Here is a 16,048-nt window from a genome sequence, read left to right on the forward strand (position 1 = left end):
GAGCGCTCTCCTCCTCCAGGAAGCCTTCCCAGAAGCCCCAACCACAGGCAGTCTAGGTCAGGGCCTTTCCGATGTGTTGCCTCAGAACGAGGATCCAGTGTGCAGAGTGGTTTAGCACATGTTATCTCTTACCACTGTGTGACCTGGGCTGGATTTTTAAGGCCTCTAAGCCTCACTTTCCTCAGCTCTAAAGGAGAAATAATAATAATACATAGTGGATAGGGTCGTTAGGGTGATCCAGCGAGAGAATTTCTACAAAGCACTTAGCACAAAGGTTCACATATTGTAGGCACTCCGGTACCTTTGTCATACCGTGTCATAGTCATCTGTTTTCTTACCTGGCTCTTCCACCTTCCCCAAGTATGACTGCCTAAAGGACAGTGATCTGCATTTGAGCCTTACGTCTTGGTTCCTGGCACATAACGGTGCTCAGTGAATGTGTGTTGGATGGAAAAATGCATCAGTGAACAGAGGGGGAGGCGTAACATATTCATTAATGTAGGGGTTCCACAAAAAATCTCACTGGTATTTATGGTTAAGTTTTATACCAGAGGTCAGCAGGCTTTTTCTGCTTTCCAGATGGTAAGTATTTCAGGCGTTAAGGGCCATAGGGTCTGTCACATCTACTTAGGTCAGCTGTTGCAGTGCAAGCGCAGCCAAGATAGTCCGTAAAGAGCGGGCGGGTGAGTGTCTGTGTTCCACTCACACTTTATTCTCCAAGACAGGCAGCTGTGGGCCATAGTTTGCTGACCTCTGTTTTAAAGTTCCCAGTTTATAGGGCTAGAGTACTAATTTTATTAGAATTATGTGAGAACAAAAATAATTTTCATCTCTGTGTGAAGTAAACCAAAAATAAATAAACAGAATTAGTTGTTGATGAGGGAAGGTGGTTATACAGAATAGATTCAGATTAATTCAAGAAATTCAAGAAAAAACATCTGCATAAAACTGGAAGAAAAGTTTATATAGCTCTTCATAACTTGAAAATGACTAAAGATTAAGAAATGTTCCTGCAAAATTTATCTAGGGCATAACATTAAATTATATGCAATCTGAAAATTGCCTAATAGGGGGCAAATAGAGCTCCGTGATTAAGCTTATGTACTCAACTGCTAGGTTTTCTGATGCTTGGGAAATGTGCAAGATTCTGAATGGTCATGCTGCCTGGAATGAGTTGGCCAGAGCTTGTCTACACCACATGGAAGTGGAGTTTGCAATCCGTGTTTATCGAACAATTGGAAACGTTGGCATGGTGATGTCCTTGGAACAAATAAAGGTAAACAGCATCTTATGGGAATTATCAGATTAGCATTTAAATGGTGTTTAGTCAAACATTTAAAATTTCTGCAGTTAATCTTACCTAACTCATAAACAAATTAATTGATAGACCACTACCTCTTCCTCCTAAGTACAGTCCTTAAATAAAAAACCCTCGTATTGGGCTTCCCTGGTGGCGCAGTGGTTGAGAGTCTGCCTGCCGATGCAGGGGACAAGGGTTTGTGCCCTGGTCCGGGAAGATCCCACATGCCGTGGAGCGGCTGGACCCGTGAGCCCCCCTCTCCGCAACAGGAGAGGCCACAGCAGTGAGAGGCCCACATACCACAAAAAAAAAAAAAAAAAAAAAAAAGAACCTTGTATTTCTTCTCATTAAAACTGCTTTTATTTGTAGGGAATAGAGGACTACAGTCTTTTGGCAGGACATCTTGCCATGTTTACTAATGATTTCAACCTGGCTCAGGACCTGTACCTGGCATCCAGCTGTCCCATTGCTGCCCTGGAGGTATGGCAGCAAATGAGGGGAAAAACATGCAAAGAGGCTCTCACCTTTTGTAGAGTTAAAAATCTCTCAGCAACAGATACCACATGCCTTCCCCCTCCTAGAATTCAGACTTCAGCTTTAAGAATTCCTGAGTATTCTTTAACTTTAGAAATATTTTCATTCTGCATTCTGTGGAGCCATAAAAGGCATGGTATTGTAACATTACCAAATAATTTAAAGTCAGACTATGTCCAGAGAGGACAGATTCCGTAACTTACAAAAACGCACACAAATAAAAACAGCCACCATTTCTTTCTTTCTTTCTTCTTTATTTTATAGGCAAAGATGTTTATGTTAAGAGTATTTTTTTTTGTTTCTTTTAACATCTTTATTGCAGTATAATTGCTTTACAATGGTGTGCTAGTTTCTGCTTTATAACAAAGTAAATCAGCTATACGTATACATATATCCCCATATCTCCTCCCTCTTGCGTCTCCCTCCCACCCTCCCTATCCCACCCCTCTAAGTGGTCACAAAGCACGGAGCTGATCTCCCTGTGCTATACGGCTGCTTCCCACTAGCTATGTATTTTACATTTGGTAGTGTATATATGTCCATTACACTCTCTCACTTCATGCCAGCTTACCTTTCCCTCTCCCCGTGTCCTCAAATCTATTCTCTAGTCTGCATCTTTATTCCTGTCCTGCCCCTAGGTTCTTCAGAACCTTTTTTTTTTTTTTTTTTAGATTTCATATATATGTGTTAGCATACAGTATTCGTTTTTCTCTTTCTGACTTACTTCACTCTGTATGACAGACTCTAGGTCCATCCACCTCACTACAAATAACTCAATTTCGTTTCTTTTTACAGCTGAGTAATATTCCATTGTATATATGTACCACATCTTCTTTATCCATTCATCTGTCGATGGACACTTAGGTTGCTTCCATGTCCTGGCTATTGTAAATAGAGCTGCAATGAACATTTTGGTACATGACTCTTTTTGAATTATGGTTTTCTCAGGGTGTATGCCCAGTAGTGGGATTGCTGGGTCATATGGTAGTTCTATTTTAAGTCTTTTAAGGAACCTCCATAGTGGCTGTATCAATTTACATTCCCACCAACGGTGCAAGCGGGATCCCTTTTCTCCACACCCTCTCCAGCATTTATTGTTTGTAGATTTTTTGATGATGGCCATTCTGACTGGTGTGAGGTGATACCTCATTGTGGTTTTGATTTGCATTTCTCTAATGATTAGTGATGTTGAGCATCCTTTCATGTGTTTGTTGGCAATCTCTATATCTTCTTTGGAGAAATGTCAGTTTAGGTCTTCTGCCCATTTTTGGATTGGGTTGTTTCTGTTTTTGATATTGAGCTGCTTGTAAATTTTGGAAATTAATCCTTTGTCAGTTGCTTCATTTGCAAATATTTTCTCCCATTCTGAGGGTTGTCTTTTCGTCTTGTTTATGTTTTCCTTTGCTGTGCAAAAGCTTTTAAGTTTCATTAGGCCCCATTTGTTTATTTTTGTTTTTATTTCCATTTCTCTAGGAGGTGGGTCAAAAAGGATCTTGCTGTGATTTATGTCATAGAGTGTTCTGCCTATGTTTTCCTCTAAGAGTTTTATAGTGTCTGGCCTTACATTTAGGTCTTTAACCCATTTTGAGTTTATTTTTGTGTATGGTGTTATGGAGTGTTCTAATTTCATTCTTTTACATGTACCTGTCCAGTTTTCCCAGCACCACTTATTGAAGAGGCGGTCTTTTCTCCATTGTATATGCTTGCCTCCTTTTTGAAAGATAAGGTGACCATAGGTGCGTGAGTTTATCTCTGAACAGCCACCATGTATTATTGAGTGCTCACATGTGCCAGGCACTTTTTTAAGCATTGACATATTTTAATTCATTTAACCTTCACAACAGTCCTGTGAGATAATACTGTTATTTTCTCTATTTTCCAAATGGGAAAATTGAGGCGCATTTGTCTTTTATTTATTATGTGAAATTCTCTTGTGTATGAAGAGGGGGTTAAGGCTTGTGTATCATCACCAGTTTCCCAGAGGTGAGTGTTGCAGGGGAAGGATCAGAAAGGAGTGAAGGACCTAGTTCAACGCAAGGAAATAGAGAGCTGTGGCTGTGTAGAGTAGCGGTTAAGAACGTGGACTTTAGAGTCGGACGTGGCTGGGTTCAGATCCCAGCTCTGTGTAACCTTGGACAAGTTATTTCATCTCTCTGTGCCCTAGATCCCATTTAAAGGAGGGATAACAATATCTAGCCCACAGGGTGTTGTAAAGATTTAATAATGAGATTAGATCTTTTGGAACAGTGCCTGAAGGGCTGTAAAGACAGAGATGGTGGCTGCTGACACTCACATTATTTCACCCCAGCCAGCATTTCTACAACCACATAGAGGGAAGCATATTTGCTGTTGATTTCAGAACTTCCCTTTTCAAATTGTTCTATAGCAAATTTTCATTTTTAAATTTTAAGTGAACTAAATTACTTTTGTTTTAAGAAAAAAATAGATAATTTTACAACATTATTTAAGCTCATTGGGGACACCCTGGGAAATTTTCAGAACTTGGATTGGTAAGCACTGAAGTAGGAACATGGCTACACTGAGTGAGGGCAACGATGTCATCCCAGCTCTTCTGCATTAGCTGTGGACACTTGTGTGCTGCTGGATTTGTAAAGGATTTAAGGTGATGGCTTCACAGTGGAAAGAGGTGATTGCACCCTGTTGTTCCTTTAACCTCACTTTGAAGACTGATAGGTTAGCTAAGTAAAGAGGTTGGAAACAAAGCCCTACTGCCCAGCCCTGCCACACACTAACAATGAGACTTTTTGTGCAAAACTAGCCTCTTGCCTCAGTTTCTGGATCCCTAGAATGGGCACAAAAGCAGCTCATTACAAAAAGCCTAGTTGTGAAAAGTAAATAGGCTAATGTCCTAAGACAGTACCTGGCAGAAAATAGCACTTACAAAATGTTAGCCATTATTAATTCTTTACAAAGAGTGAATAAAGTGAGGAATGAACTCTAAAAAATTAATGGTTTAATCTTTAATGGTTAGTTTATATGTGGAGTTGTGTACCAGACACAGCTAAAAGACCTTGGGAGCCAGAGAGAAAGACACGTTCACATTTTATTTACGTTTGCTATACTATTCATCTCATGATATAGGTTCAGATTTTCTCAGAAAATAACATCAGTTCCTATAGTAAAGTATTTCTCAACTTTTTCTTTATTATCTCCCCTCTAAGAAGAAATATTAATTTTAATTTAGCTGATTGAATTAATTTTAATTCAATTTAATTTTTTCCTATGGAGAAAAATTAAATACTAAAGAGAATAAGATTTTGTTTAGGATTGAGTTTTGGAGAGCCACAAGCCATTGTAATAGCCAAGATGTTTTTGGTCTCCAAGAACCAATTTTCACCCTTTTGGAGGCTCTGTCACCTGCATTGAGAATGTATGCTATAGTAATTTATTGTCTTTGGAAAGACCAAGTTTCATTTTTTAAACAAAAAGTATCTGTAATCACTTTTATTAAAAACTATATGGTGACTGTGCAGAATAATTTGCTATTTGAAATTAATATCTCTCTCTTCCTAATAGATGAGAAGGGATTTACAGCACTGGGACAGTGCTCTACAACTGGCAAAGCGTTTAGCCCCAGACCAAATACCGTTTATATCAAAAGAATATGCTATTCAGCTTGAATTCACGTAAGTACTTGTTTTTATATGTTTCAGTCAGTATCTAATTATTGAATATCTTCAATTCTAAACTGCTGTTCATTATAAGGCCATTGATTTAATAATTAAATCCATTGATTTAATAATTGCTTCTTAGGTGGAAAAAGCCATATTAATTATATATCCAAAAAGTGTTTTATTCTAACTAATGATGTCTTATCCATGTATTTATCCACTTGCATTTTCAGCATCAAAGTCTTAAGTTCGGGTCTAAGCCTTTTCTATATTTAGAGTCTAAATATTATTTTGAATCGCATTCAGCCAACAACAGTTACACATAAACATTGGGGGTGACTCTGCTTTTCTTAACCTAAGTGCATGGCCTTGACCTCTTTGAATACTTTGAGGATTTGCAGTGTGATTTCAAGGCACAGTGAAAAATACCAGGCTTTGTTCTACAACTTCTATTTGCTTAACTTTGTACTTTTTCTTTTGTAACTTGAATTGCACATAGATAAAAATTCAACAGTTAATGTTGAAAATCAAGCCAGAAACTTTTCACAGGTGGATATATAGTGCTAGAATAATAATCCTTCATGATGCATGATGAATAGGCTTCACAGATCTTTCCTACCTTTGAAAATGCCATAATCCATTCTGAGAGATTTAGAATTTTCTAGTGCTGTTAATTGCTAGATGGTCTTAACTGTCAGTAGTCTTAATTGACAGACTATACATTTCAATGCTGCATAAAAGTGTAAGTTTAGAGGCATTCAAGATCCAATTGTAAACTCACCTTCAGCCATGGTTAATGCCACTAATGCAGATACCTGCAGAGACAAAAAATGAATAATTCATTTGCAAATATAAGTTCACAGGTATATGTGCAATGGCAGTTACATCACAACTGGACAATTTCTTTTGACATTTATTATAGGATACATTCCAATTTCAAAAACTATAAAATGGGAAAAATACTGTTTTTTGAACAAAGAAAATATGGTTCTAGCATTTAAAACAACATTTTTATATAGTTCCACTTTGTTTTCTATAGACTTTAGATTCATTGAGAATCTTGACAGATAATAGTTGTAGAAATTATTCCATCAGAAGTATTCTTTCATTTCTAACCAAGATACCTTATTTAAAATTTTCCATTTTGCAAATAAAAACTTTTGGAGATTTTATTTCTTCCTAGTCAACCTTGATCTAAATTTGGCACATTTCTGCCTCTTATACAATTAATCTATACGTTGAAAAGGTCAAATAGGAATCTTAGTACATAACACAATGGACAAGGCCCTCCGTGTCTGTCCTGAGAGTGACTGGGTCTTAGAGTAAAGAGAAAAGGGTCAGTACATTGGGAGATGACCCACCATCTCCTGTCAGAGCACAAACACCAAAGTAAGCCCTGGAACCATCCAGAAAACTTCCATTGTCTCTTCTTTCAGGAGAATCAAAGTTTTTGTAGCAGACCCTCAAAAACTGTCTCGTTATACTCAGATGAGCTGAGCCAGTTGAAAGCCTGTGATGTTATTGATATTTTTTAACCCTTTCTGCTCAACACTTCACCGTGAAGCCACCAATTCCCAAAACTTTCACTGCTGTTTCTGTGCTGACCCCTGGACCCTGATCTGGATACACACCCCAGCCCCCAAAATCAGGAGACTTTCCCTTGTGATAATAGTAATGAACTAAGTATATCTCATCATCATCCGATATCCTAGTAGCCACCAGCTGCTGATTTTGATGCTAAGGCCCTAGGCCTGTGCTCGGTTCCATCAGTCTGTTTTATTCTGCATCCATTGATTAGATCAAAGCAGGACCAGTCTGCCACCTGTGGGAGGGATTTAGCTCTCCAGTCTGGCACTAGAATAATGAGCTAGATCCACATGAGAGTTCCAAAATAAAATAATAATAAAGTGAGTGAACTAAAATACCATAAAAATAAAGTGAGAGTTCCAAAGTCACAATTTAGCATCTCCTAACTGGGTTTGCCCAAGGAAAACCTCAGGCTCCTGAAGGAGGAACTATCAGGAGACATCTCTAGCTGTGTTGATGTAATTTGGTCCAAGTATTAGAAATTCGCACTTAGGAACACTGCTGACCATGAAGCCCTGGGCTGTCCAAAACAAAGTTCTCAATCGGCTTCTCTTCCAGAAAATTCCTTGTAACCAACAGATGAGGAAACTGAGTGAGGATGAGAGAGGTTGAATAACTGGTCTAAGCTGATAAGGTAGAGCTCAAATAATGCCATTTTCAGAGCTGATTAATTTATTATGGAGGAGATGATTTCTCAGAGGACAATGGATCTCCAAATTGATCTTAAGTAAATCACTGGTCCATTCTGTTCCAAGCAATAAAAATGAATTGAGGTAATAAATATGACTTCTAGATATGCAGATCCATGTTAGCATTGGTCATGGGAATAGGGAGTGGCATTATTTATTTCATGTACAATACTTCTAATCAGAATAAGAAGAACCAGGGCCCTTAATACTGTCATCCCCAGTGCTTTCCTTCATTTCTACCCAGATTCTCTTAATACATATTGTACTTATAAATATTGGGTGTTTGGAAAAAACATTCTTTTCTATGGTCACATGATTGTCTTTAGTGCCCTAAAGGAGATAATTAAGCAAAAGTGACCCATAAAATTTAATGTACTTCCCCAAAATGCCTAGCATACTGCCAAGTTAGTACCTTACAGTCTTAGCAAAATCTAGCTTAATAATTATTTTTAAAGTAGCAAAATAATGGACTGCACTTGAAAGAATGCATGTATAAATGTTGTATATCACACCTTTTATGTGCTTAAGCAATTCAGTGACAGATGATCTTTTAAATCTTGTATATGTAAATAAGATACTTAAATGTGTATTAAAGTTCACATTTTTTTTTCAGGGGTGATTATGTAAATGCTTTGGCTCATTATGAGAAAGGAATAACAGGTGATAATAAGGTAAAACCTTGAATAAAGATAAGATATGCATAATTATCTTTGGGTTTGTTGTTAGTTTCCTTTAAAAAATAATCTTATTTGCATTGTATTTATTCCCTGTATAGCAGGTGAGCCTTTTTTCAGTTTATTAACAGCTTTGCAAGGATATGGTTAAATCATTTTAAAACACTGAACTCTTAAAAACTGAAGTTGACAATATTTTTATCAGTCTGAAAAAGCTGTGTTTTCCATACACCCTAATTATTAGCTTCATATTAAGGTTGGGAGTATGATTTTTCTCTCTTCCCAGTTACAGGCTAGCTATTGATTTTCATAAAGCTGTTCCTTTTACTCTTAAAAAGTTTCAGTAACCACTTTGAAAGTGAATTCCCAGTCCATAAAAGTTTGTTCTGCCATTTCATTCCTTATGCTGTATCTTTTGTGATGAACCTGGTAAGCATGTACTTTACCCCCACCATTCCAGTCCATTCTCCCATCCCAGATGATCCCAGAATTTTAGCTCCAGAAGCTAAATTTTGTGATAAAAATGGATGTTTTTAAGTTAGGTGATGTCAAGATTGAAAATCTTTTTCTTTTCTATATTATATCTAGCATTTTATTACAAAAGTAATACAATTTCAGTATAGTCAATTTGAAAAATCACCAAAGTATGTTAACCTGCCAAGTGAGAGTCCAACGTTCTCTCCTCCATCCACACTCCTTAATGGTAACCACTGTTCATGATTTTATATGTTTCCATCCAGAATCTCTGCTAAGCATACAGATATGTATCTAATAGGGATTTTTACTAAAAATGAAATCATTCACTTCCATTCATTCAGCAAAGATCAACTGAGAATCCATTCTGTGAAAAGCAGCATTTTGCTTTATGGTCTTTCCAAATCAATACATTGTGAATGTTTTAATTTTGTAAGAGCTTCTAAAATTTCGTTGTTTGGATGTACCATGTTTTTTTCATCCACTCCCTTACTGATTATATTGTAGTTGTTTGGGGTTTTGTTTCTATCAAAAACACCACAGTGAATATTCTACCTAGTATATATATCTTTAGCTACTTAAAATGGTATTTCTGCAGGATATATTCTTACAGGTGGGATTCTAGGTCATAAAATGTGTGCTTTTAATTTTTTGTACTGCTAGATTGCTCTCCAAAAGAACTTGTAGTAATTCATCCAGCTGTTAGTTGTGTAGGAAAGTGTCTGTTTCCCTCAACATTACCAATCTCTACCAATTTGATCAGCCAAAAAAAAGAAGGTATTTCATTTTACTTTGTGTGTGTTTGATTATTAGTGAAGTCAAGCATGTTTTATTTATTTATTGGCCAATTGTATGTTTTTTTATGAATTGCCTGATTATATCCTTTGTTCATTTATCTCTTGGGGTTTTGACATTTTCTTTATTTGGCTGCATCTATTTAAGTTCGTCCTTAATTGTGTTATTAAAGACAGTCACCACTAGTCACATGTGGCCATTTAAGTTATTTAAAATTAAATAAAATATAAAATTCAGTTCCTCTGTCACAAAATAAATAAATAAAGGTTTTATGTTTCATCAGGCCTAGTAGAGAAATTTTCAGTTTGATAAATATTTTCTCTCTTAATGTTATTCATACATAGCATTTATGTGCCCAGTATATTTCCTCTCACGTAAAATTTTATACCAAGAAGACATACAAAGAAATGCAAGGTATTACGACAGAGGGGCAGTAAAAATTCGGTCTTGAGCACAAAAGATCTAGACTTCTAAAGAAAAAAATATAACTTAACAACAGATAATTTTTAAAAAAAGACTCAATGTTATTTCAAAATCTTGAGATTTGCCAGAAAAAGATTAATGAAAGTAAACCATAACCTTTGGGCTCATTTTAGATTTAAATTGTTTGGCTAGAATACATCATTTTAAGTTAGGGTCTGATTCATTAGTTATTTGCCTTCTAATTTCAGGAACATGATGAGGTATGTCTGGCTGGCGTGGCCCAGATGTCCATAAGAATGGGAGACATCCGCCGAGGGGTTAGCCTAGCCCTCAAGCACCCCAGCAGGGTCCTTAAAAGAGACTGTGGAGCCATATTGGAGAATATGAAGGTAGACTTTTCTGTGGATAAATATTCATGTGGTCTCATACATAATAAATTTAGTATTTTGATAATCTCATATTATTTTAGCAATTTTCAGAAGCAGCTCAACTCTATGAAAAAGGTCTCTACTATGACAAAGCAGCATCTGTTTACATCCGCTGTAAGAACTGGTAAGAATTTGCTAAAATTTGTTCTGAGCAGGTGTGGAGATGAATGTGTGTTGACGATCTCCCCACTGGTTTTCTTGCTGCTCCTCCCAGCTGTACAACTGTTGCCTCTATCTGGGCCTTCCTTCCATCTCCTCTTTTTCTTTTTAGATGAGTTTACATTAATAGTAATAGCCTTCCTTCCATCTCCTCTTTTTCTTTTTAGATGAGTTTACATTAATAGTTCCTTTTTCAAAGAACAGCACATTTTCTTGGTTTAATATGGGGAAATACCTGATAGACAAATTGCTAGAATAAAAAAGCCCTGTTGTCCCCAAAGAGTTAATGAACTAACCTTCATTTTCCCACAGAGGGTGGGCTAGTGGGGTTGCGGGCCGGAAAAAGAGCAATTAAATCTTTTACCTGTAGGAGGCCAAGATTTTTTAAAGATCATGATAACTGTTTTTTGAATCCTAAAAATGAATATCTGATTGGAGGAAGCTACTTTTAGAGCAAATGTAGTGCTGATATTATTCTCCTAAACCTACCTTTCTAGGGCAAAAGTTGGTGAACTTCTGCCTCATGTTTCTTCTCCAAAGATTCACTTGCAGTATGCCAAAGCTAAAGAAGCAGATGGAAGGTTTGTACAATTTCTCAATTTTATACAAATTTACAAGAATGTTTTATAAATTAACTATTGATATTTGCAACCCTCTAAGAAAGGCAGAGCACAGAAAGACAGAAAATATCTTTACTCCTCACCTGGCTTGAAGTGCCAGACTATTAAATTTTTCCCACACTTTTATATACCTCAGTCAGTCCTTTATGTATTCATATATGGACTAAAATCTCATTTTTACTTGAGGGTTAAATATTAGAAGTTGAAATTTTGATATAATATGGCATGAAAATGAAGTTAGGCAATAGTCATTTTATCAAGGACGATAACATACAGATGCAGAGGAAAAGAAAAGGGAAGAAACATGAAGTTCATACCTATGGCTGCACTGTTTAAGCCACAAAACAGTATTAAAATATAGCAATGGATAGTTGGTATCCTAAATATACAAATATTTCCTGGAACTTTAATACAAGAAACTCAAAGGCACTAGGAGGAAATGGGCTAAAGACAAGGAAGAAATACAGTTATGAAATTATATTTTATGCAAACGTGAAAAAGTTCTATCTCACTAACAGTAATTAAATTAAAGCAAACAGTATATCATTTTAACTTACTGGGAAAAGATTTATTTTAAACTAATAACCATATGTCAAAAAGCACTTGTTTTATATGACTGATGAGACTAAATTTCTAAAGTCTTTAGAAAGTTATTTAGCAATATGTATTAAGAGATTTTGAAAGGTTACTTCCTTCTACTTTTAGAAAAGTAACCTTAAGAAAGAGATAGTGTCTTGTTAAAATGGAAAGAGCTAGAGAGCTCATGGGGACCGAACAGAAGTCTTGAGCTCTGTCTAGAGGTCAACACACAATGATTTTATATATCACTGTTAAGCTATGTCTCTAATTGTGAAAAATTCCTTATTTTCTGTTTTCTACAATAAGCCTATATTACTATTATAATCTTTCCACTCTAACAAAAACAATAAAATGTAAAAATTGTATATATATGGTTCAGATGAGAAAACAGTAAAATTGGTATTTTACTGTTAGTTTATCAAACCTCTGAAAAGAACATATTTTAGTGAAATGGTTCCTGGTATTCTTTATGATAAAAAATGAAGAAGTTCAAGAAAAATAAGCAACCACCATCAATAAAAAAGTGTCCCAGGGCTTCCCTGGTGGCGCAGTGGTTGAGAGTCCGCCTGCCGATGCAGGGGACACGGGTTCGTGCCCCGGTCTGGGAAGAACCCACATGCCGCAGAGCGGCTGGGCCCGTGAGCCGTGGCCGCTGAGCCTGCGCGTCCGGAGCCTGTGCTCCGCAATGGGAGAGGCCACAACAGTGAGAGGCCCGCCTAACGCAAAAAAAACAAAACAAAAAAAAAAAAAAAAAAAAAAAGTGTCCCAAACATTCACTGACATTTTTTTCCCCAAATGTGACAGTGTTAAGAAAGTTTGTCTGAAATAAGTATCTCTTATAGATACAAAGAAGCTGTTGTGGCTTATGAGAACGCAAAACAGTGGAACAGCGTGATCCGCATCTACCTGGACCACCTCAACAATCCAGAAAAGGCTGTCAGTATTGTCAGAGAAACCCAGTCCCTGGATGGAGCCAAGATGGTAGCCCGGTAACATAACGCATTAATATTTTTGGACTTCCAAAAACGAACCTTAAAAGAGAGCCCCCGCTTCCTCTTATCAAAAAATCGATTCAAATGGAATACTTATTCTGTTTTGGGGGGGGTTTAAAAATTATATCTAAGTGTTTAAATTCAAAGGCTGTTTGTTGTGGTCAACGTATGAGAGTATGTTTTCCAAATATAAACATATGGTATAGAACTGCAGTTTACCGAATACATTTTTACTTTTAAATGGTTTCTCCAGGTTGAAAAAGATCTTATTTTGTAAATGACAAACTTCTTTTAAATGAGTCAAGTTCATTAAAGTACTTTGTTTCAGGTTTTTTCTACAGCTAGGTGACTACGGGTCTGCCATCCAGTTTCTTGTTATGTCCAAATGTAATAATGAAGCTTTCACACTGGCTCAGCAGCACAACAAAATGGAAATCTATGTGGACATTATCGGTAAATACCGTTTTTTCCCCTAATTTCTCTTAAAGACTTTATCAAAGGAACACTTTGACTCTTATGGTCTAATGATCAGATTTGTATATCCACAAGGACATGCACACACACCATTTATACACAGACACACACACCAGCTATATGTAACTTGTTAGATTTCAAGATCCCTACTATACCTTAAAGATGAGACGGAATTATAAGACCATTTTCAAAAATTAAGGTGTTTTGGGTGACTTCTGCGAGAGGCCAGATTTCCCAAATCCTGCTACTGCTCAAGGAACCTGGTAAAGCAAGGTTCCAAGATGAAGGTAATAGGAAATGAAGAATGATTTTTGAAAAAGTAAATGATTTCATAAATTTTTTAAATTGAGTTATAAATTAAGAATATATGGGGGCTTCCCTGGTGGCGCAGTGGTTGAGAGTCCGCCTGCCGATGCAGGGGACACGGGTTCGTGCCCCGGTCCGGGAGGATCCCACATGCCGCGGAGCAGCTAGGCCTGTGAGCCATGGCCACTGAGCCTGCGTGTCCGGAGCCTGTGCTTCGCAACGGGAGAGGCCACAACAGTGAGAGGCCTGCGTACCGCAAAAAAAAGAGAATATATGATGTGGTTTTTAAAGATTTTGAAAGTACAAAAGAAAATTTTATATTCTAAGAATACTGGCTTATACGTTTTCTTCCCACACTTGTAATTATTCTTAGAAATTACTGAAACAATTTTCAGATTTTTCACTTCATGGGCCATGTATAACATTATTTGTGGTGTGATTTTTCTTCTTTTTTTCCTTTTTTATTGTAAAATATACATAATGTAAATTTACCATTTTAACCATTTTTAAGTGAACAGTTTGGTTGCATTAAGTACATTCGCATCGTCGTGCAACTATCACCACATCCATCTCCAAAACTTTGTCATCATCCTAAACTAGAACTATATACCCATTAAACAAGAGCTCCCATTCCCCTCACCTTCCAGCCTCATAACCACTGTTCTACTTTCTGTCGCTATGATTTTGACTACTCGTGGTACCTTTTATAAGTGGAATTATAATATTTGTCCTGTTACGTTATTTCATTTTTTTACAATTCACAAAATGACTGTAAGAATTGTTGGTGGGATTCATGAGAAAATTTTTGTTTCAGTCTTCAAGGGAAGTAATAGGTAAAAGCATCTTCTGATATCTTAGGAAGTCATTCAGGTAATTGGAGGAAATAAAGAGCTAAAGAAAAAAAGGAAATACAGATAAAAGCAACATTACCAATATTAATGTTTAACATGACAGATGACATTTCTGTCCTAACAATTGCAAATCATCATTGCACTAAAGCATTTACGTTTTTCTAATTTCAGAAGGATGTGGCTTATCCTAAATCATGCACACACACATATACACACATATGCCCTCCCACTCCCAAAACATAACACACTTTTCTTCACCTTTCTTTACTCCCTTCTTTTATAAACTCCATATCTGCCTTGGTCTGGAGACACAGAGCTGTTCTTATACTTTGGTGCCCTACTGGGCCTCCAACTCTCATGGGTAAACATAAACAATGAATTGGAATTCCAGCAGCTTTGGGGTCTTCTGTGCTTAATATGTTTAAGCCTGTAAAAGAAAAACAGAAAAGGGACTTCCCTGGTGGTTAAGACCCCACGCACGCAATGCAGGGGGCCCGGGTTTGATCTCTGGTCAAGGCGCTAGAGCCCGCATCCCACAACTAAGATCCAGTCCAGCCAAATAAAAATTAATTAAATAATTTTTTTTTTAAAAAAGGGAAAACAGTAATTATCTTTAAATAGCATCTGTTGTCCATTTGAGTATCATCTCCCTTGTCTGACAAATATATACAGACTGTTGTTTAAACTGGGCACTGGAGAAAGGAGATGGATTACATTTGCATTATGGTTAACTTTGCTCCTGATTGTTCTGAAACCCTAGGGAAATCCTGGATTGTTCCTTGTTTTAGGAAATAAGATTGAGACTCTTAAAGAAAGATGAAAGTCACTAAGGGTAATGTCAAACCGTAACCCAGCTTCTCACAAAGCGTCATAACTTCCTCTCCTGATTGTTATTTAGAGCGAAAAGAAGATGGAACATAGTTGATATGTGGGGTTATTATGGTGAATGTGTTTTGTGATGAAAAAGACACTGATAATAATATTTGCTGTTAAAAGGTTTTCATCACCTCTTTTTAGATCACCTCTTTTTAGATCCTATTTTTAGATTAGCAATAAGAGGTAAACAAGTTTTGCTCAGATATTTTACTCAATGAATTTCTGTTGTAGGTTCTGAAGACACTACTAATGAGGACTATCAAAGCATTGCCTTATATTTCGAAGGAGAAAAAAGACATTTTCAGGCTGGAAAATTCTTCTTGCTGTGTGGCCAGTATTCACGAGTGAGTATTTGCCAAGAAAACATACTTTGGACTCGCAGGAATGATCAGATAAAATAAATAATGGTATTAAAATAATGATAATCATTAAAATAACGATATTATTTTAAGTAATATCTTAAAATATATTACGCTCCCAGACACCCAGATTTGAAATCTCAGAGTCAGCCTTAAACTCTTCCCCTCTCTCCCACATCCAGTCACATTCTGCCTTCGTAACCTCTCTCACAGCTCTCTCTTTTTCGTTCTAACTACCATCCATATAATCCAAACCTGGGTCACCTCACTTTAGATTATGGCAATGGTTTCCTATT

The 16,048-nt window shown here is 36.7% G+C and overlaps 1 protein-coding gene across 6 annotated transcripts in view; it reads left to right on the forward strand.

Annotated features, from left to right (window-relative positions):
• The window catches only part of WDR19 (WD repeat domain 19), an 83,923-nt gene that overhangs the window by 43,323 nt on the left and 24,552 nt on the right, over positions 1 to 16,048 (forward strand). For 5 of the 6 annotated variants that reach the window (XM_032632775.1, XM_032632780.1, XM_032632778.1 and 2 more), the window contains 10 exons: positions 1,117 to 1,276; positions 1,670 to 1,780; positions 5,372 to 5,481; positions 8,356 to 8,413; positions 10,357 to 10,497; positions 10,578 to 10,660; positions 11,193 to 11,276; positions 12,737 to 12,883; positions 13,215 to 13,339; positions 15,625 to 15,737. In XM_032632775.1, coding sequence (XP_032488666.1) covers positions 1,117 to 1,276; positions 1,670 to 1,780; positions 5,372 to 5,481; positions 8,356 to 8,413; positions 10,357 to 10,497; positions 10,578 to 10,660; positions 11,193 to 11,276; positions 12,737 to 12,883; positions 13,215 to 13,339; positions 15,625 to 15,737 — 1,132 coding nt within the window. The remainder of the gene's footprint in view (positions 1 to 1,116; positions 1,277 to 1,669; positions 1,781 to 5,371; positions 5,482 to 8,355; positions 8,414 to 10,356; positions 10,498 to 10,577; positions 10,661 to 11,192; positions 11,277 to 12,736; positions 12,884 to 13,214; positions 13,340 to 15,624; positions 15,738 to 16,048) is intronic. The other variant, XM_032632776.1, reaches the window with a different exon arrangement.

This window comes from Phocoena sinus, chromosome 5 (genome assembly GCF_008692025.1).
Source record: "Phocoena sinus isolate mPhoSin1 chromosome 5, mPhoSin1.pri, whole genome shotgun sequence".
In the NCBI taxonomy this organism is placed as follows: Eukaryota; Metazoa; Chordata; class Mammalia; order Artiodactyla; family Phocoenidae; genus Phocoena; species Phocoena sinus.